Source organism: Saccopteryx bilineata, chromosome 2 (genome assembly GCF_036850765.1).
Source record: "Saccopteryx bilineata isolate mSacBil1 chromosome 2, mSacBil1_pri_phased_curated, whole genome shotgun sequence".
Taxonomy (NCBI): Eukaryota; Metazoa; Chordata; class Mammalia; order Chiroptera; family Emballonuridae; genus Saccopteryx; species Saccopteryx bilineata.
In genome coordinates, this window is record NC_089491.1 from 250,780,331 (window position 1) to 250,807,700 (window position 27,370).

Here is a 27,370-nt window from a genome sequence, read left to right on the forward strand (position 1 = left end):
CATTTCTTGACCTTCAGCTGTCTGTCCACACCAGGAGATGTCTTAGGCCTCCTAAAGAACTTTTCTATATGCTAAATTTTCTCCTAAAACTATGCAAATAGTTTTACTTATTTCCTACTGTCTTTATATAGTAAGGGGAGCTAATATCTCCTGAGTGTTACTTTGTGACAGAACACTTCTTTAGGCATTAGCCTTCACGATCCTTCTTCCCACCCTGTGAGATGGACACCACTGCCACCTCTTCCCCTTATAGATGAGGAACCAGAGGCTCAGAGAAGGGTCAGACTGTAGACAAGAAATGCTGTTTCTGGCTCTGGCTGGTTGGCTCAGTGGTAGAGTGTCAGCCCAGCATGTGGATGTCCTTTGTTCAAATTTCTGATTAGAACACACAGGAGAAGCACCCATCTGCTTCTCTACTCCTCCCTCCATCCCTCTCTCTCTTCTCCTCCCCTCTTGCAGCCACGGCTCAATTAGAGCGAGTTGGTCCCAGGTGCTGAGGATGGCTCCACCGCTTCAGGTGCTAAAAAAGGGCTCCAGTTGAGATACAATAACAGCCCAGACAGGCAGAGCATTGCCCCCTAGTGGGCATGCCGGGTGTATCATGGTTGGGGCACATGTGGGAGTCTGTCTCTTTGCCTCCCCTCCTCTCGCTAAAAAAAAAAAAAAAAAAAATGCTGTTCCTTGTGCCTCAGTGTTTACATCTATAAATGGGGCATAAAAGTACTTACCACAGGCTGTTGTTAAGATTAATACAAATTAAGTAAATGAATTAACACAATTTCCAGCAGAGCAAGTGCTCAACAAATGTTAGCTATAAACATAACAATCTACTATTATTACCTGAAAGGGCACCATGTGACAGGGACTTTGGTCTGTAGGGAGACCCTGAGGGTAACTGGGACCTGAACTGAAGGTCCATCACAGCAAGGTCCCATGGTGTTTACTGGGCTCCTCGGGTCAGATGCTAATGGCCTGGGATATTTCCTTACTGCCTGCAGCCCACTCTCGCTCCCAGCCCTGGGTACTCTAAGACGGACTCGGCTGACAATCTGGACAACCTCCTTCCTGAGCTGTGGGATAGTTAGGACCTCCCTCAGTCAGATTCCATCTGTATTGTATTTTATGGGAAAGTCTCAACTTTTCCAGCCTATTGATCTCCACAGCTAATATGGATTTATTTATATACTTAAATTTTTTAAATTGTGGATTTTTAAAAATTGTAGTGTCCACTGAGCAATATCCATGGGGTTTCGGGAAGCAGGTGAGATGAATGCACAGGCTGCCATCTCACAGTGAAAGCCACCTCCCTGTTGGTGACCTGTCTGTCCCCTTGCCCATCCCATTAGATATGAGCTCTTTGAGAGAAGCATTAGGTTTCTCTCTTCTCTGCATTCCATGGCTTAGCACTCTGCTAGCACAGTGGCAGCGTGGAGCCCACTGGGGAACGAAGGAGCAGAGGTGGAGCCAGGCTGGGGAAGAAACAGTGCAAATCTCCGCACAGGCTGGCCTCTGTGAACACACAGCCGGAGTGTGCGAGGAACCAATGGGGAGGGGCAACAGCTCCTTCCCTCGGGGCACCGAACATTTCTTCTCTGCAGCTAACTCTCCCATCTCCAGCCTTCTTCCCACTCTGAAGGGTGGGCTGACCGGCAGAGAAGCTCTCCCAGCCAGAGGGCGCAGGCTGCACTGGGGGCACGCATCCTGGCGTTTCCCTGTGGCCTTCCACGGCAGGATCTGTCTTCTTACCTTTGGGCAGCAGCTCTATTATCAGCAGCGGGTAGGCGATGGGGCTGCAGGTTGTTCTGGTGCCACAGTGCTTCTCACACTCGGAGGGTACGACACATGCCACTTTGTCTGCAGAGATACAGTCACACCGACATGTTGACCTTAGAAGCGCTCAAATCTGGGCTCGGGGAAAGAGATGCACATAGGACTTGCAGATTCCTAATTTGATAGATTCTTGATCTACTGGTGATTGCTCCAATTCTCCCACCCTTCAGAGTGGGAAGAAGGCTGGAGATGGGAGAGTTAGCTGCAGAGAAGAAATGTTCGGTGCCCCGAGGGAAGGAGCTGTTGCCCCTCCCCATTGGTTCCTCGCACACTCCGGCTGTGTGTTCACAGAGGCCAGCCTGTGCGGAGATTTGCACTGTTTCTTCCCCAGACTATAAACTCTGGAGGAGCTTGGGTGAAAGCTAGGAATCAGGTGCTGAGAGCCAAGTGGATTGATGCTTCTATCGAGTCTTTTAATGATCCCAGCTACTTGTTAGGAAAGCAAATGGAATATTCGTCCACATACTAATGATATATACCCTTCAAGAGCATAAATAAAAAACAAAGTTACAATATAAGAAAAAAACATAATAAATCAACGTATACTAGAAGTGTTACCAGACAGGTTAAATTGCTGGGCCAGTTTGTTCAACTATTTCCCCATTCTAGTAGCCAAGGGATTCTCCTAGCTTCTTACTGTCCTGTCTCAGAAGGAGGCAGGACATTGCCTAGGTTTATGGGTAAAGCAAGCTACTTTATTGGGGATAGCCACCCAGCTTAAGAAGTGGTTACTAAACATCTACAGAAAGAATGTAAACACTCAAGGGGGTGGCTGCATCAGTGTCAGTTTTCCTCTTCCCACTCTCCTTCTCCTTGGTCCCAGTGACTCATCCCCGTCACTCAAGTGAGTTCGCTGGGACTCATCTGAGATTTCTGCAGGAACCTCTAGGAAAGGTAACACTTTTTCTATAAGGGTTGTTGAGCTGGTGGGATAGAGGTCTGGCGTTCCTGGTGACAATCTTGCCACCAGACAATCTGAGGATGACACCAGCTCAGAAAAAAGAGGAGCCAAAAGTGTGCACCATTTTCAAACAAAAGCCCAAATAATACAGAGACTTACACAGAAAATCAGATTTAGAGACTCCCATGTTGGCAGTGTTTGGCTCCCAGCTCTGGCCAGGGGAGAGGCTCAGAATCTAGGGCCAGAAGCATTCAGGTTACTGGAAAAGCATATTCTTCCAGGAACATGGGCAGGTGCCAAACTCTCATGATAAATGGCTTCCTGGCTTATACATTTGGCATGTGTAAATGGGTCTGCAAATGTGGCCATTTCTGAGGACTAGGGACAAGTGGTTCTGGGCCCTTTTCCACCCCAAGGGCTCTCCCCAGTGCATTCCATTAACTCTATTCACCTCTTGGTCAGAAGGCTGGAGGGACTTTGGCTTCCTGTGGCCCATTCCAGCTAGAGTGAAGAGCGATGGCCTTCTCTCCCCGCCCCTCCCTTAGCAGTTTTTAGAGTCCAGAATACATGCAATTCTGTCCAATCTTGTTCTTCAGTGAGCAGGGTGATCCGTAGTATGGAGTGGGGGTGGCAAGGCAGGGCCATGAAGTCCAGGGGACTCTTGGGTCTTGGAGAACACAGGGATCTATTTTCTAAGTAATGAAGAGGTACTGCCTGTGAGACCCAAAAGAACACTGTCTGACAGCCCGGCATGCGGGGGACCCGGGTTTGATTCCCGGCCAGGGCACATAGGAGAAGTGCCCATTTGCTTCTCCACCACCCTCCCCTCCTTCCTCTCTGTCTCTCTCTTCTCCTCCCTCAGCCAAGGCTCCATTGGAGCAAAGATGGCCCGGGCGCTGGGGATGGCTCCTTGGCCTCTGCCCCAGGTGCTAGAGTGGCTCTGGTCCCGGCAGAGCGAGGCCCCAGAGGGGCAGAGCATCGCCCCCTGGTGGACGGAGTATTGCCACTGGTGGGCGTGCCGGGTGGATCCCGGTCGGGCGCGTGCGGGAGTCTGTCTGACTGTCTCCCCGTTTCCAGCTTCAGAAAAATACACACACACACACACACACACACACACACACACACACACACAACAAAAAACTGGAAAGAATTAGGATGAAAAATAAACAGGCATGTCTCAGGGCCAGACTGAAAGATGAATTAGGGTTAGAGATGGCTACTGCACATGTGACTGAGCAATAAGAAGTGTTTTCAGGCCCTGGCTGTGTAGCTCAGCTGACTAGAGCATCATGCTGATACATCAAGTTTGCAGGTTTGATCTCTGGTCAGGGCACATACAAGAATCAAGCAATGGATGCATGAATGAGTAGAATAAGAAATTGACATTTTTTTTCTCTCTTCCTTTCTCTCTCTCTTTAAAATCAATCAATAAATACAATTTTTAAAAAAGGTAGTATTGTTTCCCTCTGGCATGGTCATAATACTGCAACAGAAGACTCTCATGGATGCTGCCGGCTTTGTCCCAGTGGCTACACGGACCAGAGTACACGTTCCATAAAGGCTGAATGAATAAACAAGCCTGGGACCTGGAAGGACAGGACAGCTAGTAAAACTAGGGGATGAGAGGGATCCATAGAATTATGATAGCTCATGAAGGGAAAGAGGGGTGTTTTCATAGCATTTGATGGAAAGAACGTGAGCCTGAGTCAGACCTACTTTGGGGTTACATGGAGCTCCCCTCCTGCAATGCCTCGTCTGTGCAATGAGGCTACATAGCCCAGCTCTGGGGCTGTGAGAGTAGGGACGGTATCTGTCAGATCCCCAAGCACCTGACACACAGGCCTGCCAAGAGGTGGCCTGAAATGCAAGGGGAGAATCTCAGCCTTCCTGCCACGGCACCGACTGGGCTCCAGCTGCAGGGAGCACTGTTGGTCCTTCCCTGCCCGAACTTCTCTGTCCGGAATTTATCTCTTGCTACCTACCTCCTTGGTCTCTGCCAGACTTCTGCTCAGCTGCACCCCTAATCCAAACCCCTTAGCTCCCAGGTAGCAATCTGGGGCACCCTGATACCAGCACCCTGTAGGGGTTGATTGGGCTGAACACATCAGAATCAATAATTTACCTGGGTACAGGATGCGGCTGATCATTCCAGGCATCACAATACAGAACATGGGCAGCAGCTTCAGGTACCCACAGAAGACACAGCCACCCTTCACATGAGATAAGCTCTTCCCTGCCAGGCACCGTTGGACAAAAATCTGCCAAGGAAACACAGAAGGGTGAGGGAGGTGATTACTTTATCAGAGCAAATAAAGCCCAGGTCTCCCCGGCACAGATGTGCCCTCTGGCGGGTTTCTGCTAAGTTGCTCACCCCAATCAGCCAGGGATCTCCAGGGCATCCTGGGCCAGAGGAGGTGCATGTGACCAGTAAGCACGTTTTGCTCAGTGCACAGCTCCCTGAAGGGACAGGAATGGTGTGCACGACCTTGGCCTCATTGCTAGCACTGCACACCAATCATAATAGCACAGTGCTTACAATCTGTCCCCTGGCAAGGATGAGACTCCCTTCTAGAGGCCACAAACCATCTCTGCTAAGTAGAAGGAAGAGAGCCCTGTGACATCAACCAAAGTAGAAGTGGGTCCCTGGCAACAAACGAGTGTTCAGAACTGAGACCAACTTCATTCATTTAAATTTAAATGAACAAATATACACTTCTAAAATGCAAATCTCTATAGAGACAGACTCATACATAGAGAGCAGGCTGACAGCTATGGTGGGCAGGGAGCTTGGCAAAGGAGGTAGAGGGATAGAGCAAAAAAGGATTAAAAAAACTCTCATAGCCTGATCAGGTGGTGGTGCAGTGGATAGAGCATTGAACTGGGACACGAAGGACCCAGGTTAGAAACTCTGAGGTTGCCAGCTTGAGCGCGGGCTTATCTGGTTTGAGCCAGGCTCACCAGCTTGAGCCTAAGGTCACTGGCTTGAGCAAGGGGTCACTCAGTCTGCTGTAGCCCCCCGGGTCAAGGCACATATGAGAAATCAATCAATGAACAACTAAGGAGCCGCAACAAAGAATTGATGCTTCTCATCTCTCTCCCTTCCTGTCCGTCTGTCCCTATCTGTCCCTCTCTTTCTCTGTGTCTCTGCCACAAACAAACAAACAAACAAAAAACCCTCATGGACACGGACAACAGTGTGGTAATTGCTGGGAGCGGGGGAGGTGGAGGAGGGTTTGGAGGCATAAATGGTGATGGTGAAGACTTGACTTGGGGGTGAACACATAATACAGTGTACAGAGATGTGTTGTAGAATTGGGTACCCGAAACAGATATAATTATGATAACTAGTATCACCCCAATAAATTCAATTGAAAAATTAAAAATAGATAAAATGCAAAGATCTCCTTCAGCAGACATTTCACGACCCACTTCACAGTGCCCTTGCTGTGAGAGGCCGTGTGCGCTCAGGCCGACAGGAGAGTGCAGCTGCTAGGTAGATGGGCACTTAAAACACCAAGACACAGTCCGGTGCGTCCAAACAATTCAGTATTATGCATGCACTAAAATTACGGTCTTGGAGACCATTTAAATAATGTGAAAAAATGCTCACAGCATGATGGTAACTAAAAGGCCCAGGGTGCAACAATTGCATACACACCACGACTTTACATCTAGGGAAAAACCCACAGGAATCACCCAGCATGATAATAGTGGTTAATCCTGGGGTGGTAGGATTAACAGGCAGGATTTTCATTTTCCCTTCCTCTCACTTAAAAAAACAAAACAACCTAACTGAAATAATGACTGATTACATTTAATTTATTGACTCAATTGAGAACTTATTTTTTCACATCCAAAATACTGTGCTTTAGATAATGATAAGGAAGAAGAAAAAAAATAAAAATAGTGAATGTGTTATATATGGGACTGTGAGGGAAATTCCTTTTAAAGAGAATTTCATATAAAGTAATTTAGGCAATAAATAAAGATTGGAAGGGAAACTTGACCATTGAGTGCAGACAGGCCCACTGTGGTGGAGCCTGGAATCCACCGAGGACCACCAGCTCCAAATGCAGTCACTTCAGTTGGACCGTGTCTAATTACCTGGTCGGTACACCAGTAGTAAAAGGAAAGAATGGGAGTGCCAAAGATGACTCCGGGCCAGGGGAAGTCTCCTGCGATGGGATCTCGGAAGATATGGAAAGAATCCAGGCGAGGGAGGTAGCATTCTGGCTTGGCAGTCCAGTTTCCTTCATGGATTATGGTTGGCTTGGCATTTAAATACTTATGCCATAGCTCCTGGTATCCTCCCACTTCTGCAAAGGCTTACAAGTAACATAAAATTTATCAGTTCCTTAAACTGTATTACAACACACGTTTAAAGGACTAAGATTGCAAAGTAAGACCCAGTTTGATTAACTGCAGCTAATATGTAAAAGGTGAAAGACTGACAAATAGTCAAGACAACACAAAAGACACCATCTTTCTCAAGGAGAAAGAGAAGAGTGGACATTGGTTGCTGTGTGCCCAGAAACCCTGCTCCTGCTTCTGGCAGCAAAACCCCTCTTTCCAGGCACATGTCATCCTGAGTGGCTTATGTGAGCCTTGTTGTACAGCTTACTATTCTAATCTGGTGCGTGACCCAGGCCTGTTTCCTGTCTGGATTTGAGACCCAAGTTTTGCTAATCAGAATTTGTCCCAGGATTCATTCTTCTGTTCAAGGAACCAAAAGGGCCTGCTTTCTGCCTTTGGAATTCTCAGCTAACAAGGCAGTTTGAAGCTCTCCCGTCTACCCGGGTCATGCAGAGCCCTGGACCTAGCCATGCCTGAAGGTAATGTGTCCCTGGAATTTTTAGTTGTGTGAGTCAAGAAATTACTATTTGCTTATATATACTAGTTTATTTATTTATTAAATTTAATGCAGTGACATTGATAAATCAGGGTACATATGTTGAGAGAAAATATCTCCACATTATTTTGACATTTGATTGTGCTGTATGCCCCTCTCCCAAAGTCAAATTGTCTTCTGTCACCTTCTATCTGGTTTTCTTTGTGCCCCTCCCCTCCCCCAACCCCTCCCTCCTTCCTCACCCCCTCCCCCCTTCCCCCACCCCCCACCCCCATTGCCATCACATTCTTGTTCATGTCTCTGAGTCTCATTTTTATGTCCCATTTATGTATGGATTCATATAGTTCTTAGTTTTTTCTGATTTACTTATTTCACTCCGTATAATGTTATCAAGGTCCATCCATGTTATTGTAAATGATCCAATGTCATCATTTCTTATGGCTGAGTAGTATTCCATAGTATATATGTACCAAAGCTTTTTAATCCACTCGTCCTCTGATGAACACTTGGGCTGTTTCCAGATCTTCGCTATTGTGAACGATGCTGCCACAAATGTGGGGGTGCATTTCTTCTTTTCAAACAGTGCTATGGTGTTCTTGGGGTATATTCCTAAAAGTGGTATAGCTAGGTCAAAAGGCAGTTCGATTTTCAGTTTTTTGAGGAATCTCCATACTGTTTTCCACAGTGGCTGCACCAGTCTGCATTCCCACCAGGAGTGCAGGAGGGTTCCCTTTTCTCCACATCCTCACCAGCACTTATTCTGTGTTGTTTTGTTGATGAGCGCCATTCTGGCTGGTGTGAAGTGATATCTCATTGTGGTTTTAATTTGCATTTCTCTAATGATTAGTGATGTTGAGTATTTTTTCATATGCCTATTGGCCATCTGTGTGTCCTCTTTGGAGAAGTGTCTATTCATTTCTTTTGCCCATTTTTTGATTGGATTGTTTGTCTTCCTGGTATTAAGTCTTACAAGTTCTTTATAAATTTTGGTTATTAACCCCTTATCAGATGTATTGTCAAATATGTTCTCCCATTGTGTAGTTTGTCTTTTTATTCTGTTCTTATTGTCTTTAGCTGTGCAAAAGCTTTTTAGTTTGATATAGTCCCATTTATTTATCTTGTCTTTTATTTCACTTCCCCGTGGAGATAAATCAGCAAATATATTGCTGCGAGAGATGTCAGAGAGCTTACTGCCTATGTTTTCTTCTAAGATGCTTATGGTTTCAAAGCCTACATTTAAGGCTTTTATCCATTTTGAGTTTATTTTTGTGAGTGGTGTAAGCTGGTGATCTAGTTTCATTTTTGTGCAGGTAGCTGTCCAATTTTCCCAAAACCATTTGTTAAAGAGGCTGCCTTTACTCCATTGTATTTCCTTACCTCCTTTGTCAAATATCAGTTGTCCATAGAACTGTGGGTTTATTTCTGGGTTCTCTGTTCTGTTCCATTGATCTATATGCTTGTTCTTATGCCAGTACCAGGCTGTTTTGAATACAATGGCCTTGTAGTATAACTTGATATCAGGAAGTGTGATACCTCCCATTTTATTCTTCTTTTTTAAGATTGCTGAGGCTATTCGTGTTCTTTTTTGGTTCCATATAAATTTTTGGAATATGTGATCTATATCTTTGAAGTATGTCATTGATTTTAATTGGTATTGCATTGAATTTTATAGATTGCTTTGGGTAATATAGACATTTTAATGATGTTTATTCTTCTTAACCATGAGCACGGTATATGCTTCCACTTGTTTGTATCTTCCTTGATTTCTTTTATCAATGCTTTGTAATTTTCCAAGTACAAGTCTTTAGTCTCCTTGGTTAAATGTTCTTTTTCTAGTTTTTTTAGATGCAGGGTTAAGTTGTTTATTTGATCTTTTTCTAGCTTCTTAAAATGTGCCTGTAGTGCTATGAACTTCCCTCTCAGTACTGCTTTTGCTGTGTCCCATAAATTTTGAGTTGTTGTATGCTCATTGTCATTCGTTTCTAGGAATTTTTTTATTTCTTCTTTGATCTCATTTTTAATCCATTTGTTATTTAACAACCTGCTATTTAGTTTCCATGTGTTTGAGAATTTTTGAGCTTTTCTGTTGTGGTTCATTTCTAGTTTCATGCTGTTGTGATTGGAGAAAGTGCTTGATATGATTTCAATCTTCTTAAATTTGTTGAAAGCACTTTTGTGCCCTAACATGTGGTCTATCCTAGAGAATGTACCATGAGCACTTGAAAAAAATGTATATTCTGCTGCTTTAGGGTGAAAGGTTCTGAAGATATCTATTAAATCGAGTTGATCTACTATGTCCAATAAGTCTGCTGTTTCTTTGTTAATTTTCTTTCTTGAGGATCTATCTAGTGATGTTAGTGGGGTATTGAAATCCCCTACTATTATAGTATTGCTGTTAATCTCACCCTTTAAATCCATCAAAGTCTGCTTTATATATTTAGGTGCTCCTATATTAGGTGCATAGATATTTATAATAGTTATATCTTCCTGTTGGATTACTCCCTTTATCATTATGTAGTGGCCTTCTTTATCTCTTACTATATCCTTTGTTTTAAAGTCCAATTTGTCTGATATAAGTATTGCTACCCCAGCTTTTTTTTCATTTCCATTTGCATGAAATGTTTTTGTCCACCATTTACCTTCAATCTATGTGTATCTTTTGTTCTAAGGTGTGTCTCTTGTAGACAGCATATGTACAGGTCCTGTTTTCTTATCCACGCAGCTACCCTATGTCTTTTGATTGGATCATTTAATCCATTTACATTTATGGTTATTATTGATATGTAATTGTTTATTGCCATTTTATTCTTTAAAGCTGTATTCCTTTTTTGCTATATTCTTTTCCCACTTTGATCTGTTTACAACAGGCCCCTTAACATTTCCTGCAGCATTGGTTTGGTTGTAATGAATTCCTTGAGTTGTTTTTTGTCTGGGAAGCTTTTTATTTCTCCTTCTATTTTAAACAATAGCCTTGCTGGAAAAAATAGTCTTGGTTGTAGGTTCTTGTTCTGCATTACTTTGAATATTTCTTGCCATATCCTTCTGGCCTCAAGTGTTTCTGTTGAGAAGTTGGATGTCATCCTTATGGGGGCTCCTTTGTAAGTGATAGCTTTTTTTTCTCTTGCAGCTTTTAATATTTTCTCTTTATCACTTAACTTTGGTATTTTAATTATGATGTGACTTTGTGTAGGTTTCTTTGGGTTTCTCTTTAATGGAGTCCTCTGTGCTTCTTGAACTTGTGAGAGTTTCTCCTGCATTAATTTAGGGAAGTTTTCACCTATGATATGATTGAACAAAGTCTCTATCCCTTGTTCTTTTTCTTCTTCTTCAGGAACCCCTATGATGTGGATGTGATTTCTTTTCATGTTGTCACAGAGCTCTCTAAGAGTTTCCTCAGACTTTTTGAGTCTCTTTTCTTTTTTCTTCTCTGCTTTCATGCCTTCATTCCAGTTGTCCTCCAACTCACTGATTTGATCCTCAGCTCTGTCTATCCTGTTTTTAATTCCTTCCATTGTGGTCTTTATTTCTGATATTGTATTTGTCATCTCCGACTGATTCCTTTTTATACTTGCTATTTATTTAGGTGTTCATAATGACCATCCATTGTTGTTCTAAGATCCCTAAGCATCCTTACAATCATTATTTCGAACTCCGCATCTGGAAGTTTGATTATTTCCATATCACTCAGTTCATCTCCTGAAGGTTTCTCTTGTGTTTTCATTTGGATTGCACTTTTTTGTCTTCTCATTATGTCTGTGTTTGGGTGTTTTATTTGTAGAGTTGGTTGAGTCTAGGCTTGGTGTTGTCTGCTTCCAGTTTTCAGTTGTGTTATTTCTAGGTCTTCTTGGGTTGGTATCAGCTATTATTTGTAATCCACTTTCAGATTTGGGCAGCTTTGAAGTCTTGATTTGTTTGTTTTCTTAACAGGTGATAGTCTTGTTTACTGATCTCAGCAGGGGGCTTCCTTGAAACTGTATCCAGGAATAGGATGGATGTAACCTGAGACTCTGAAGGCCTCTTCCACCAACTAATCTCTCTGGGGGCAGGGTGTTTTCTCAGCTTCAGTAGGGGGAGGTGTATCTCAGATCTCCATGGAGAACTGAGTTACTGCCCCTCCTCCCCACTTCTTGTTTTCAGCTGTGTCTTGTTGCGCTGATTGGAGCTGGAGAGATGTCTGGAGATCTCTGATCCGGAAGCAATTCAGTACTGTTTTGTGGAAGGATCAGTCCCTCCCCCAGCTATGGCCACCTCCAGCACAGATGAGTCAGCTTTTTTAGGTCGTCTTCTGCATTCCTTAGCCCCTCATAGTCTGTCCCTCTCTCTCTCCTTTCCACTTGGGAGATAAGCTGGTCTTTTCAACATACCTCACTCCCTGGTCGCCAGGCAAGTGGCTGTGAGCAGTATTTTCTGCTCTTTTCCCTGGAGTGAGATCCCCTCTGGGCACTCAGCCTCACCCCCTCCCCCTGTTCCTGTAAGCAGGGGAGATTCAGGTGCTCCCTACCAGGTTTGTTGTGGCTTCTTCTTTGCTCCTTGGTGTTTTTTTTTTTGTATTTTTCCAAAGCTGGAAATGGGGAGAGACAGTCAGACAGACTCCCGCATGTACCCGACCGGGATCCACCCAGCACGCCCACCAGGGGCAATATTCTGCCCACCAGGGGGCGATGCTCTGCCCCTCTGGGGCCTCGCTCTGCCGGGACCAGAGCCACTCTAGCGCCTGGGGCAGAGGCCAAGGAGCCATTCCCAGCGCCCGGGTCATCTTTGCTCCAATGGAGCCTCTGCTGCGGGAGGGGAAGAAAGAGACAGAGACGAAGGAGAGGGGGAGGGGTGGAGAAGCAGATGGGTGCTTCTCCTGTGTGCCCTGGCCGGGAATCGAACCCGGGACTTCTGCACGCCAGGTCGACGCTCTACCACTGAGCCAACCGGCCAGGGCCTGCTCCTTGGTTTTTGAGAGCTGTTCTTGTAGTCCAGGATTGGTTTTTCATGCTGATTTTTCCTAAATTGATTTGTATTCCAGTTTGGTGGTGAGAGCTGGGCGTCTGTGCGTCCGCCTACTCTGCTGCCATCTTCTAATCCATATATATACTAGTTTTGAACTAAGGTACTATCACACGTCATTGAAAGAATTTTGACTAAAACAGAAATTAATATTTGTTTTACTGCAATGCCAGCAAGACATCTATAAAGCTTCACATTTGATATTTTCTTCAGAGTCTGTGACATTTCTCCCTCAATATCCTAAATGGTTTAAAATCTTAACATTGAAGAAAAATGTTCTCTAAAAGGCACTAAAATCCCATAATTTCACCTACTTAACTAAAAAATACTTTTATTTTGGCCCATTAAACCATATTACTTTAATCCAGACTTGAGTTTTTGAAATGGGTTCAGAATCATTTGGAGTCACAACTTGTTAAGGAAAGGACATTGAGTAACTATAAAATGACTAATACTTCCTTGTATTAAAAAACGTGAAATACGAAACTACAAACTTATTGGAAGCAAACAGGACAATATCTTTATGAACCTGAGTTAGGGAATACATTCTTAAATAAGACACACACAAAAAGGAAGATTGATGAATTTGACCTCAAAAATTTAAATTTATATGACTGAAATAAAGTTAAAATTTCGTACAGGGGGATAAATGGTGATGAAAGGAGACTTGACTGAGGGTGGCAAACACACAATACTATACACAGATGATGAATTTAGAATTGTACACCTGAAACTTATATAATTTTATTAACAGATGTTACTCCAATAAATTCAATGAAAAAAATTTTAAATAGTTAAAATTTTGTTCAACTGAAAGATTTACATCATATATACAGAACTCCTGTACATCACCAGCCAAAAAAAACTACTAGAAACCAATATGGTAAGACTATGAACAGATAATTTACAAAAGAGCAACCACATATGGCCACTAGGTATATGAAAAGATGCTCAGCCTTACCAATGTCTGGAAACTTTGAATTAAAATAAAAGCAAAAAAAAGTCTTAAAATATTAAGTGGAAAGGGAAGCAGGAGAGCAGCCAAACAAGCTCCCCTGCGGTACTCAGAGCAGAGTCGCATAGAAGGAGGGAGCTTTTGGGTCTACAGTAGTGAGTCTTAGGGTCCGAGCTGCAACAACCCCACCCACTCGGCTGAGGGCTCGCCAGAGGGCGGGGCGGCAGCAGTGGGAGACAAAAGCGCGGTTCTGCTGGCAGGGGCGGAAGCCAGCTGGCCACCACTGGGCTCAAGTGTGAGCTCAATCTTGCCTGGCTGGGGAGAAGGGGGCATGTAAAAGTGGTCAAGCTCAGCTGCCCGCAGCCTGTAATCTAGCCTGTGGGAGAAGGGCAGGAACCCCGGAAAGGGTGAAGATCAGCCCCTGAGCAAGGGCACAGGAGCACAGCCCTGCCCCGCCCATGCAACCCAGGCTTGCGATCTGACTTGGTAGCTGGCTCCTCCTGTGGGGGTGGAGCCAAAAGCCCAGAAGAGGCGGAGTTCTGCTACTGAGCTGAGCTTGGGCACGCAGTCCTGCCCGGCAGTAGAGCCAAGGCTAGCGGCCGTTCCTTGAGCGGGCTACTCCTGCAAGGGCAGGGCAAAGCCCAGAAACAGGCAGAGACCCGCAGCTGAGCAGAGGTGCTGGTCAGTGCCCTCAGGACCGAGTATAACATCACACATGGGGGCGGGGCAAAGGCCAAGGCCACCAATGCTTGTGCACCCGAGCGTGTGATCACAGTCACTCCCGTGAAGAGAAAATGCGAAGGCAGAGAAATATAACACAAATAAACCAAGAGAAAATCCCCAGAAAAGGACCTAAGTAAATCAGATATAACCAAATTACCAGATGCAGAGTTTAAAATAATGATTGTTAGGATGCTCAAAGATATTAGAACAACCATAGATGGCCATTATGAAAACCTAAATAAAGAGATAACAAATATAAAAAAGGACATTGAAATAATAAAAAAGAATCAGTCAGAAATGACAAATACAATATCTGAAATAAAGAATACAATGGAAGGAATTAAAAGCAGGGTGGATGAAGCAGAGAATCGAATCAGCGAGTTAGAGGACATGATAAATAAAGGCACGGAAGCAGAGCAGAAAAGACAAAAGAGACTCAAAAAGTCTGAGGAAACTCTAAGAGAGCTCTGTGACAACATGAAGAGAAATCACATCTGCATCATAGGGGTTCCTGAAGAAGAAGAAAAAGAACAAGCGATAGAGACTTTGTTCAAACATATCATAGCGGGAAACTTCCCCCAATTAAGGCAGGAAAACATTTCACATGTTCAGGAAGCACAGAGAACTCCATTAAGGATAAACCCAAAGAAACCAACACCAAGACACATCATAATTAAAATACCAAAGCTAAATGATAAAGAGAAAATATTAAAAGCTGCTAGAGAAAAAAAGACTATCACCTACAAAGGAGCCCCCATAAGGATGACTTTTGATTTCTCAACAGAAACACTTGAGGCCAGAAGGGAATGGCAAGAAATATTCAAAGTAATGCAGAACAAGAACCTACAACCAAGACTACTTTATCCAGCAAGGCTATCATTTAAAATTGAAGGAGAAATAAAAAGCTTTACAGACAAAATAAAACCCTCAAGGAATTTAATGCAACCAAACCAAGGCTGCAAGAAATGCTAAGGGACCTGCTGTAAACAGATAAAAGTGGGAAAAGAATATAGCAAAAGAGGAATACAGTTTTAAAGAAAAAAATGGCAATAAACAATTACATATCAGTAATAACCTTAAATGTAAATGGATTAAATGATCCAATCAAGAGACATAGGGTAGCTGCGTGGATAAGAAAACAGGACCCATACATATGCTGTCTACAAGAGACACACCTTAAATCAAAAGATGCACACAGACTAAAGATAAAAGGATGGAAAAAAAATATTGCACGCAAATGGAAATGAAAAAAAAGCTGGGGTAGCAATACTTATATCAGACAAAATAGACTTTAAAACAAAGACCATACTTAGAGATAAAGAAGGTCACTACATAATGATAAAGGGAGTAATCCAACAGGAAGATATATCTATTATAAATATCTACGTACCTAATACAGGAGCACCTAAATATATAAAGCAGACTTTGATGGACTTAAAGGGTGAGATCAACAGCAATACTATCATAGTAGGGGATTTCAATACCCCATTAACATCATTAGATAGATCCTCAAGAAAGAAAATTAACAAAGAAACAGCAGACTTAAAGGACATATTAGATCAACTCGATTTAATAGATATCTTCAGATCCTTTCACCCTAAAACAGCAGAATATACATTCTTTTCAAGTGCTCATGGTACATTCTCTAGAATAGACCACATTTTAGGGCACAAAAGCAGTCTCAACAAATTTAAGGAGATTGAAATCATATTGAGCACTTTCTCTGATCACAATGGCATTAAACTAGAAATCAACCACAATAGAAAAATTGAAAAACATTCAAACACTTGGAAACTAAATAGCATGTTATTAAATAACGAATGGGTTAACATTGAGATCAAAGAAGAAATTAAGGCCCTGGCCGGTTGGCTCAGCGGTAGAGCGTCGGCCTAGCGTATGGAGGACCCGGGTTCGATTCCCGGCCAGGGCACACAGGAGAAGCGCCCATTTGCTTCTCCACCCCTCCGCAGCGCTTTCCTCTCTGTCTCTCTCTTCCCCTCCCGCAGCCAAGGCTCCATTGGAGCAAAGATGGCCCGGGCGCTGGGGATGGCTCTGTGGCCTCTGCCTCAGGCGCTAGAGTGGCTCTGGTCGCAACATGGCGACGCCCAGGATGGGCAGAGCATCGCCCCCTGGTGGGCAGAGCGTCGCCCCTGGTGGGCGTGCCGGGTGGATCCCGGTCGGGCGCATGCGGGAGTCTGTCTGACTGTCTCTCCCCGTTTCCAGCTTTAGAAAAATGAAAAATGAAAAAAAAAAAAAAGAAGAAATTAAAAAATTCCTAGAAACAAACGATAATGAGCATATATCAACTCAAAATTTATGGGACACAGCAAAAGCAGTCATGAGAGGGAAGTTTATAGCATTACAGGCATACCTCGAGAAGCTAGAAAAAGCTCAAATAAACAACTTAACCCTGCATCTAAAAGAACTAGAAAAAGAACAGCAAGTAAAGCCCAGAGCTAGCAGAAGGAGGGAATAATAAAGATCAGAGCAGAAATAAATGACATAGAGGCTAAAGAAACAATAAAGAGGATCAATCAAACCAGGAGCTGGTTCTTTGAAAAGGTAAACAAGATCGATGAATCTTTAACCAGACTCACCAAGAAAAAAAGAGAGAGGACTCAAATAAATAAAATTAGAAATGAAAGTGGAGAAATAACAACTGACACAACAGAAATACAAAATATTGTAAGAAAATACTACAAAGAACTGTACACCAAAAAACTAGACAACCTAGATGAAATGGACAAATTCCTTGAATCATATAATCTTCCAAAAATCAATCTAGAAGAATCGGAAAACCTAAACAGACCAATTATAACAAATGAGCTTGAAACAGCTATCAAAAAACTCCCAAAAAAGAAAAGTCCTGGGCCTGATGGCTTCACAACTGAATTCTACCAAATATTCAAAGAAGAACTAACTCCCATCCTTCTCAAGCTATTTCAAAAAATTCAAGAGGAAAGAAGACTTCCAAACTCCTTTTATGAGGTGAGCATAATTCTGATTCCAAAACCAGACAAAGACAACACAAAAAAAGAAAATTATAGGCCAATATCCCTGATGAACTTAGATGCAAAAATCCTCAACAAAATTTTAGCAAACCGGAGCCAGCAATATATGAAAAAAATCATACACCATGATCAAGTGGGATTTATTCTGGGGAGGCAGGACTGGTACAATATTTGCAAATCAATTAATGTGATTCATCACATAAACAAAAGAAAGGAGAAAAACCACATGATAATTTCAATAGATGCAGAAAAAGCATTTGATAAAATCCAGCACCCATTCATGATCACAACTCTCAGCAGAGTGGGAATACAGGGAACATACCTCAACATGATAAAGGCCATCTATGACAAACCCACAGCCAACATCATACTCAATGGGCAAAAATTAAAAGCAATCCCCTTAAGATCAGGAACAAGGCAGGGGTGCCCCCTTTCACCACTCTTATTCAACATAGTTCTGGAAGTCCTAGCCACAGCAATCAGAGAAGAAAAAGAAATAAAAGGCATCCGAATTGGAAAAGAAGAAGTAAAACTATCATTATTTGTAGATGATATGATATTGTATATAGAAAACCCTAAAGTCTCAGTCAAAAAACTACTGAACCTGATAAATGAATTCAGCAAAGTGGCAGGATATAAAATCAATACTCAGAAATCAGAGGCATTTTTATACATTAATAATGAACTGTCAGAAAGAGAAATCAAGGAATCAATCCCCTTTATCATTGCAACCCAAAAAATAAAGTACCTAGGAATAAATCTAACCGAGGAGATTAAAGACTTGTACTCAGAAAATTATAAAACATTGATAAAAGAGATCAGGGAAGATACGAATAAGTGGAGGCATATACCGTGCTCATGGTTAGGAAGAATAAACATCGTTAAAATGTCTATATTACCCAAAGCAATTTATAAATTCAATGCAATACCAATTAAAATACCAATGACTTACTTCAAAGATATAGAACACATTCCAAAAATTTATATGGAACCAAAAGAGAACATGAATAGCCTCAGCAATCTTTAAAAGGAAGAATAAAGTGGGAGGTATCACACTTCCGGATATCAAGTTATACTATAAGGCCATTGTACTCAAAACAACATGGTACTGGCATAAGAACAGGCACATAGATAAATGGAACAGAACAGAGAACCCAGAAATAAACCCACAGTTCTATGGACAACTGATATTTGACAAAGGAAGTAAGGAAATACAATGGAGTAAAGACAGCGTCTTCAACAAATGGTTTTGGGAAAATTGGACAGCTACCTGCACAAAAATGAAACTAGATCACCAGCTTACACCACTTACAAAAATAAACTCAAAATGGATAAAAGACTTAAATGTAAGCCGTGAAACCATAAGCATCTTAGAAGAAAACATTGGCAGTAAGCTCTCTGACATCTCTCGCAGCAATATATTTGCTGATTTGTCTCCACAGGCAAGTGAAATAATAGACAGGATAAACAAATGGGACTTTATCAAACTAAAAAGCTTCTGCACAGCTAAAGACAATAAGAACAGAATAAAAAGACAAACTACACAATGGGAGAATATATTTGACATTGCGTCTGATAAGGGGTTAATAACCAAAATTTATAAAGAACTTGTAAAACTTAATACCAGGGAGACAAACAATCCAATCCAAAAATGGGCAAAAGAAATGAATAGACACTTCTCCAAAGAGGACACACAGATGGCCAATAGGCATATGAAAAAATGTTCAACATCACTAATGACTAGAGAAATGCAAATTAAAACCACAATGAGATATCACCTCACACCAGTCAGAATGGCGCTCATCAATAAAACAACACAGAATAAGTGCTGGCGAGGATGTGGAGAAAAGGGAACCCTCCTGCACTGCTGGTGGGAATGCAGACTGGTGCAGCCACTGTGGAAAACAGTATGGAGATTTCTCAAGAAATTAAAAATCGAACTGCCTTTTGACCCAGCTATACCACTGTTAGGAATATACCCCAAGAACACCATAGCACTGTTTGAAAAGAAGAAATGCACCCCCATGTTTATGGCAGCATTGTTCACAATAGCAAAGATCTGGAAACAGCCCAAGTGTTCATCAGAGGACAAGTGGATTAAAAAGCTTTGGTATATATATACTATGGAATACTACTCAGCCATAAGAAATGATGACATAGGATCTTTTACAACAACATGGATGAGCCTTGATAACATTATACGGAGCGAAAGAAGAAATTCAGAAAAAACTAAGAACTATATGATTCCATACATAGGTGGGATATAAAGATGAGACTCAGCGACATGTACAAGAGTGTTGGGGTTACAGGGTGGGGGGAGGAGAGGGAGGGGGTTGGGGGAGGGGAGGGTCACAAACATCATGGCTTTTCAGCATTTGCCATATTCCCCCTTTAATCTATAGACAGACAGCAAATATTTACTTATGGTGTTTCCACTATAAAGACTGCTGTCTTAGGGACAAATGCTGATGAACTATTTCAGCAGTTCCTACTTCTTCAAAGACTTATATGTCAACATAGAGCTCCATGTTTCATAGGACATACTGAATCTCACTCTATGCTCCCTGGAGCTTTAGCACAAGGGAATGACCCCCCCTTTTTTTTGGTTGTATTTTTTCTTTTATTTACTTATTTTTGTATTTTTCTGAAGATGGAAATGGAGAGGCAGTAACCCTCAAGGACCCCTACCAGGACAACTTTGGCAGATGGATGTTACTCATATACCTTCATTTGGCAAACAGTCATATGTCCACATTACAGTGGATACATATTCTGGATCTAACGTAACCTCTGTCAGAACAGGAGAGGCTGCTAAGCATGTTATAGCTCATTGTCTGTATGCATTGTTCTATTATTGGATTTCCTAAACTGGCTAAACTGAAAATGCTCCTGCATATGGAGCAAAAGCATTTACTGTATTTTGTCATGCTTACAATCTTTAAAGTTAAGGTATTATTAAAGTGTACTCAGCAAACATTTTAAGGTCAATTTAAAAAAAAATTTAAAAGGGGGTAGTCATATCCTGGAACTCCTATGGGCCTACCATATCATGCTTTTAACTTAAAAAAAATTACATTTCTTTTGAATGCTGATGAACAAGAGACATCAAATCTTTTTTAGCCTGCAAACTACTACCTTCTTTATTTGACCCAGCTAATAACACTGTTTTGTCTTCCTCCAAATAGCTCCAGATACATGGAAAAGATTTATATAGGTGGATGGGGATCCTCAAACTCCTAAGTGAGATCTTCTGAGTATGACTTTTAAGATACCAAGAGGCAGAAAAAGCCCAATAGAGATCAGGGGAACTACCAGCTTTTAGGATACGCCCTTAAAGGCTCTAATGCCCCAAAGGGGTCTCATAGGATGTCATCTGGGTCCTGCTTCAATAGTGGAAAGGAAGGTCATTGAGCTAAAGCCTGCCAGGCTTACATGCCTCTGCTGTGAGGAAACAGGGACACTGGAAGGTAGGCTTCCCCCTCGCTCCTCTAAGGGAGGGTTCAGTCTCTTCCAGCCCTGCTCCAGCCACCTATGACCTAACCTTGCCCAGAATGCTGGAGTTTGCCACTGAAGGCTGAAGGTGCCCAGGGCCGTTGGCCCCACTACGACACTGTGGACGAGCCTAGGGTATTTCTTCCAAGAAGCAGGTAAACTGATCTCATTTGCACAAGGGCCACTTAACTATGTTTTGCCTGAATAGTCAGGTTTTTTATTCTTCCCTCAAAGATCTCTGTTGTGGGTGTTGATAGTCCTATTTTCTGCTGCTTTGCTTAATATATAGTGTTTCCTTTATCCCTCCTACCTCAATGACCCACTCATATTTCAGGCTGGGACCTACTCCTAATTTAGAGCTCTCTTTCCCCCTTTTGCCAACTTCTATTATGAATCTACCTTTGCCACCCAGCTTAGTGTATCCTAAGGTTCTCTTTATCATGCCACAGTCGCAGAGCTCCAGGGAAAAGCAACCTGGTCTCATCTCTCCAGGCAGAGGAGAACAGAAGCTCCATATCCACGCATGCTGCAAATGGCTTTTCCAGTCTACCTGAACCATTACCAGCTAGAAGCAGCGGTCATTGGGACTTGGACATGAGCTGCAAAGTATAGAATGGTGACAACAATTCCAGTGCCATGCGAACTTTTCCTGGATGTGGACTTTTCCTGGACTCCTGCTCCCTGTGACAGCTCTTAACAGACTGAACTGTGGTTGGGTTACATTTTTCAGGGATTTGGCATGGTGATGGGGCCAACTTGGACTTGGTGAACATGTTAAGGACACTACTCTTTTATGGATTCTTGCTGTATTGGCCAAGAGTTTGCCTAAAGGCTTTTAATCACTGTAAAAAAAAACAGAAGACTGGAAAAAGAAGATGGGGCACATATACACCAAGGTATACTATTCAGCTAGAAGAAATGATGACATTGGATCACTTACAGCAGAATGGTGGAATCTTGATAACATTATGCGGAGTGAAATAAGTGAATCAGAAAAAAACAAGAACTGCAGGATTCCATACATTGGTGGGACATAAAAGCAAGACTAAGAGACATGGACAGGAGTGTGGTGGTTATGGTGGGTGGGGGAGGGAAGGAGGGAGAGGGGGAGGGGGAGGGGTATAAAGAAAACTGGATAGAGGGTGACGGAGGACGATCTCTCTTTGGGTGATGGGTATGCAACAGAACTAAATGACAAGATAACCTGGAAAAAAAATGCTGGGAAATTTCAAAAACAAAAACAAAAACAAACCACAAAAAACATTAAGTGTTAGCTGGAAGATTAGGAGACATATATTCTTACACATTTGCTCAGAATATAAACTAATACAGTAATCTCTCCTCATCGACAGGGGATATGTTCCAGGACCCTCAGTGGATGCCTGAAACTGCTGACAGGACCCTACATATACTATGCTTTTTCCTATACACACATACCTATGATAAAGTTTAATTTATAAATTAGGCACAGTAAGAGATTAACAACAGAACTGTAACAATATATAGTACTATAATAAAAGTTATGTTAATGTGGCCTCTTTCTCAAAATAACATTTTTTACTGTCCTCACCTTTTCACTTAAAGGAAGCACTGTATGGCTTCTCTTGGGCACATCCAAATTGCCAGCATCACTACTTTTGAGCTCTGGGGCCATTATTGAGTAAAATAAGGGTAACTTGAATATAAGCACTGTAGTACTATGACAGTTGATCTGATAACTGAGATGGCTACTAAATGACTAACTGGTAGACAGGGTATACAGTGTGGATTCACTGGACAAAGGGATGATTTATGTCCTAGGAGGAATGAAATGAGATATCACCATACTACTAAGTATGGTGTACAATTTAAAACTTGATTTTTAAAAAAATTTCTGGAATTTTCCATTTAATATTTCTGGACTGTTAACTATAGGTAACTGAAACTACAGAAAGTGAAGTCATGCAGAAGGGGAAACTACTCTCTCTACAGCCAGCTTAGAGAGGAATTTGGGGTATCTCTTGATAAAGCTGTATTTATCCTAGTATTGCAAGGCTGAATTAACATTCAACACCAAGTTGACCTTAAAGCTCTTGGGTTCTGAGGGCCTTGGTATCCTCCTGTGGGAGCTGAAGGAGGCAGCAGTCAGATTCAAAGGCTCCACCCAAGGCGCCCACTCTTTTCAAGCTTACTTACCGAAGCCCATTAGCAAGACCGATCCCAGAAGAGTCACGCCAGCATGTAAAGTATTAGTATAAACCACAGCTGCCAGACCACCTGAAGAGGAAGAGAAGGAGGAACGGAAGCCACTTGACTCCTGCTGAAAGCTGCTTTGGCACCCAGTCTAATACTGTTTCCTCCCCCTTTCATTCAGTGGGTCCTACAGCTGCTTCTGCTTGGTCTTGGGACACCCTGTGTTCTCTCTTTAATACCCTTCATGGTCTTTTGCTGGATTCTTATCTTGCTCTTCTGTGTCTCAGTTTCCCTGTACTCCCCCTCCCCTTTATTTTAATAAATAAAAATCTGGTAGTTTTCCTAAGGAAGAAAAAATATTTTTTAAAATTCTCAGTTTGGAAGCAACAGTTAGTACATCCCTGGCCTTGACCTGCAAGATGCCAGCCAATAACATTTTCCGGTTGTGACGACCAAAAACATCTCCAGACGTTACCAGATGTCCCCTGGGAAGAAAGGCACAATCTCCAGTCCCCTACATTGAGAACCACTGGCTGAGTGCAATCCATTCCCAACCCTGATTCTCTCCACTTGACAGTGGTGAACTGTCAGGGATACTGACCAGCCTCCAAGATTTGTACTGTGGTTTGAAAAAAATGTAATGTGTGCCCTTACTCTCAAAGCCTAGGCAGAGACTGTTTAGGACAGAACTGCCTACATAAGAGACACTGTCTGATGGCCTAACCAGGTTACCAGGTGAGCAGGATAGCCTGAAGTTGCTGCCTCCCCTTTCTCCCCTTTCTGTGGTTCCATTCTTTCACCTGGCAGCCTGCTGTATCGCCCATCCCACCTAAAACACGATCACGATTGACCCTGCCAGCCAGAAAGCCTCAAGCAGCCCAATCCGATTTCTGGGGACAGGACTGCACTTTGGCACTCCCACCTCAATTATTTGCACTCTCTCCCAGCCCCCAGGCCTCAGTAGTGTGCTCCACAGATGTCAGGAAAAAGCAAAAGCTGAAGAACCCACCTCAATGTCTACCAGGGCTTCACTAAGAGGTCGAGCTTTTGTGTTAATGTAAATACCTGCGTGGTTAGAGTGACCTCACCTGTGACAGTATAAATGCCAGTAATTGTCAGCAAGATTATGGCGGACAGGTAAACATCCAACCCCAAAATCAGCCTCATGAACATGGAACCAGTGCAGATCTCCACCTGAAATGAGCACAAGGCAACAGGCTGCGCTTTCATTTCCAGCTCAATGGACAGCCGTCCCGTACAGACACTGACCTTAGGAACCACCTGCAGTAAGCACATCCACTACATCCCTAATGGACATTGGGTGAGGGCCACCCGAGTTCTGCTGGGCTACAAGCTTGTGCCCCACAAGTTCAGCCAAGGTCAGCATCTTTAGGGTTTGGGTGAGCCCAATTAATCCATTTACTACAACTTAGCCTCTTCCTCCCTGGAGGAAGAGAGGAGAGTGGGGAGTATGCTCAGGGAGTGAACTATTTCTGCAGTTCTGTATTGGGAAAAGCAAAGGGGACAGCTTATTAGGAGTTGGCAAGGTTTGTCTGTACAGGACCAGGTGGTAAATACTGTAGGCTTTGCAGGCCACATACTGTCTCTGTTTTTGACAACCTTTAGCACTGTAAAAACCATTCTTAGCTTAAGGATCATATAAAGCAGACCACTACTAGAATTGGCCCGTGGGTTGGATTTGTTGATCCCTGGCTTAAGATGACAGTGATAGATTCTCTCAACACTCATCTTTATTCACCAAATGTTTCTGAGCACCAACCATGTAGTAAATATTTAGCAGCATTCTGAAGACACAGGGCTACTAAGTCACTCACTTTCTTCAAGTAGCTTACACTTAATGACAGAGACAGACTACTAAATAGGCAATTTTCTTTTATTTAGTGAGAGACAGAGAGATAGAAAGAGACAGACAGAGAGGGACAGACCGGAAGGGAGAGAAAGGAGAAGCATCAATTCTTCTTGTGGCACCTTAGCTGTTCATTGATTGCTTTCTCCTATGTGCCTTGACTGGGTGTGTGTGTGTGCTACAGCAGAGTGAGTGTTCCCTTGCTCAGGTCAGCGATCTTGGGCTTCAAGCCAGCAACTCCAAGCTCAAGCTGGTGACCCCAGAGTTTAGAACCTGGGTCCTCGGCGATCCAGGTTGATGCTCTATCCACTGTGCCACCAGTTGGTCGGGCAGCAATTTTCATGGAATGTGATAAGTAGCGCTCATGTGGTCTTTCAAAAAACATTTATTGAGTGCCTTATGTGCTAAACATGTTCTTAGCACAGGGGCAATGCAGTGAACAAGCCAGGCGAGGCCCTGGGCTTCAGAAAGTTTGCGCTCAAGTGGAGAAGACTCATAGCTAGCAAGGAAACAAATTCCTCTCATGTGGTGACAAGTATTACAAAGAAAATAAAAACAGAGTAATGAAATAGAACGGGAACATTCTAGACACAGTACAGAGCAGGTGTCAAAAGCTTCAAGTGGAAATAAACTTACTGGAGTTGAGAAACAATTCAGAAGGCAGTGTAGCTACAGCACGGTGACCACAGGGAAGGGGACAAGCCCAGAGAGGCAGGGGCTAGAACAAGACAGTCCTTACCAGCCATAACAAGAGGTTTAGGTTTTCACATAAGGGTGGTGGAAACTCCTGGGTCTTAAGCAGGGGGGTGACATTACCTAATGATATGACAGAAGTAAGCCCAAATTCTCAGAGAATACAGAGGAGGGACCAGTAACATAGGCGTGGGAGGCAAAGAAGATGCATTTGCCCTTTATTTTTTTGTAAACTATTAGGCTATTTTTTCTCTGCTCTAGCTTTAATGGCAGAGGCCAATAAGCAACTTAAGGGGACAAACTGTTGGGACAAATACAGCACAGTTCAGTCTACTGACTTTTGTATTCTTTCTCGGGATGGCTTTTATACAACTTACTGAGAGCTTATGGACAATACAGAGGATTATGAACAGAACAGCAACAAGGAGCTGGATCCGATAGCCACCAAACCTCTTCCTCAGGTATTCTGGCATTGTCACCACCTGAGGAGCAACAAGAAGTCACTGTCAGACAGTGCTAGAAGAGGCAGGCCCACAAGGATGAGCCTTGCTCACACAAGGCACTGGTTGTCGCAGATGCAGCCGATGGTGGGAGCGGCCCAGGAAGACAGGGTGCAGGGTCACTGACGCTGGCTTTGTGCTCCGCATACCTGTGAAGATGAGAGAGATAAGAAAGGACAGGCTGCACTGCTCTTTTCAAGAAACTTGGAGTCTAGCTCTGGTGCAATCTTCAGGAAGCAGAAAGAAATGCAGTTAACTGAAAATGTTTAATGAAGACAAGCCACTTCTATGAAATAACCATAGAGCAAAATTAAATGCTTCAACATATACTACACATGTAACAAGTGCTCAAGAGACACAGAACTTGAGTCTGTGTCAGCGATGCTCATGTGTGCGCTGGTGCCCAAAACAACCCGCTCAGTCTGTGTGCATTCCGGCTGCAGGGAGTGTGCCCTCTGTGTTCATTAGATCCCGGACCTGAGCACAGTGCCTGGCTCAGGGTAGGTGAATAAATGTTAAATGAAAACTATCCCACCTTCTGTCCTGAATATCCTCATACACTCTTGTCCGCCTACCTCACGCATGTCTAACTCAAATTCTATCTGTTTTATGAAGACTTACCTGGCTTCCCAGAGACTGTATCTCCTAAACACCTGTACTTTTCACTTGCTTTTGATTCATATCTTGCCATACATGGCTCACTTTCTCAGTCAGGTTCTAAGATGTTTTACACTTACTGTTTGTATTACTTTGCTTGGGCTGCCACAACAGAGTACACAGATTGGCTGAGTGTATTGTCTTAGTTCTAGAGGGGAAGTGTAAGTGTCAGCAGGGTTGGCTCCTTCTTGATTTGTTGGTGGCTGTCTTCTCCCTGTGTCTTCATATCCTCTTCCCTCTGTACATGTCTGTGTTCAAATTTCCAATTCTTATAAGTTTATACTGGAGTAGGATCCACCCCAATGACTGACCTCATTTTAACTTGATTACTTCTTTAAAGGCCTAATCTCAAAATACAGTCACAATCTGACGTAATTATCCTGGGGTCATGACTTCAAATTGCAAGTGTTAGCAAACCCTCTTCACAACTATTTTTCAGTTTAACAGTTTTATGAGGCATAATTTACACACAGTAAACTCTCAGTTTTAATATAAAGTTTTTATGAGTTTAGGAAAATGTATACAGTTGTGTCATCACCACCACACTCCTGATGTTAAGCATTTCCAATACCCCCTAAAGCTCCCCAGAGCTCGTGGCAAAGCCATCCCACCCCTGGTCCCAGATCACCAGCATCAGTTGTCACCACAGATTTGCCTTTTTTAGAGTTTCAAATAACTGGAATCACACAGTAGGTCCTTTTTTTTTATATCCCACTTCTTTCACT

The 27,370-nt window shown here is 42.9% G+C and overlaps 1 protein-coding gene across 1 annotated transcript in view; it reads right to left on the reverse strand.

Moving 5' to 3' along the window:
- LOC136323199 (sodium/glucose cotransporter 1-like) overlaps window positions 1-27,370 on the reverse strand; it is a 78,731-nt gene that overhangs the window by 24,610 nt on the left and 26,751 nt on the right. Inside the window, exons 7-12 of the mRNA XM_066255020.1 lie at window positions 25,866-25,970; window positions 24,017-24,122; window positions 22,932-23,012; window positions 6,836-7,056; window positions 4,854-4,989; window positions 1,747-1,854 (exon numbers count right to left, since the gene is read on the reverse strand). Of these exons, the coding sequence (XP_066111117.1) occupies window positions 1,747-1,854; window positions 4,854-4,989; window positions 6,836-7,056; window positions 22,932-23,012; window positions 24,017-24,122; window positions 25,866-25,970 (757 nt within the window). The remainder of the gene's footprint in view (window positions 1-1,746; window positions 1,855-4,853; window positions 4,990-6,835; window positions 7,057-22,931; window positions 23,013-24,016; window positions 24,123-25,865; window positions 25,971-27,370) is intronic.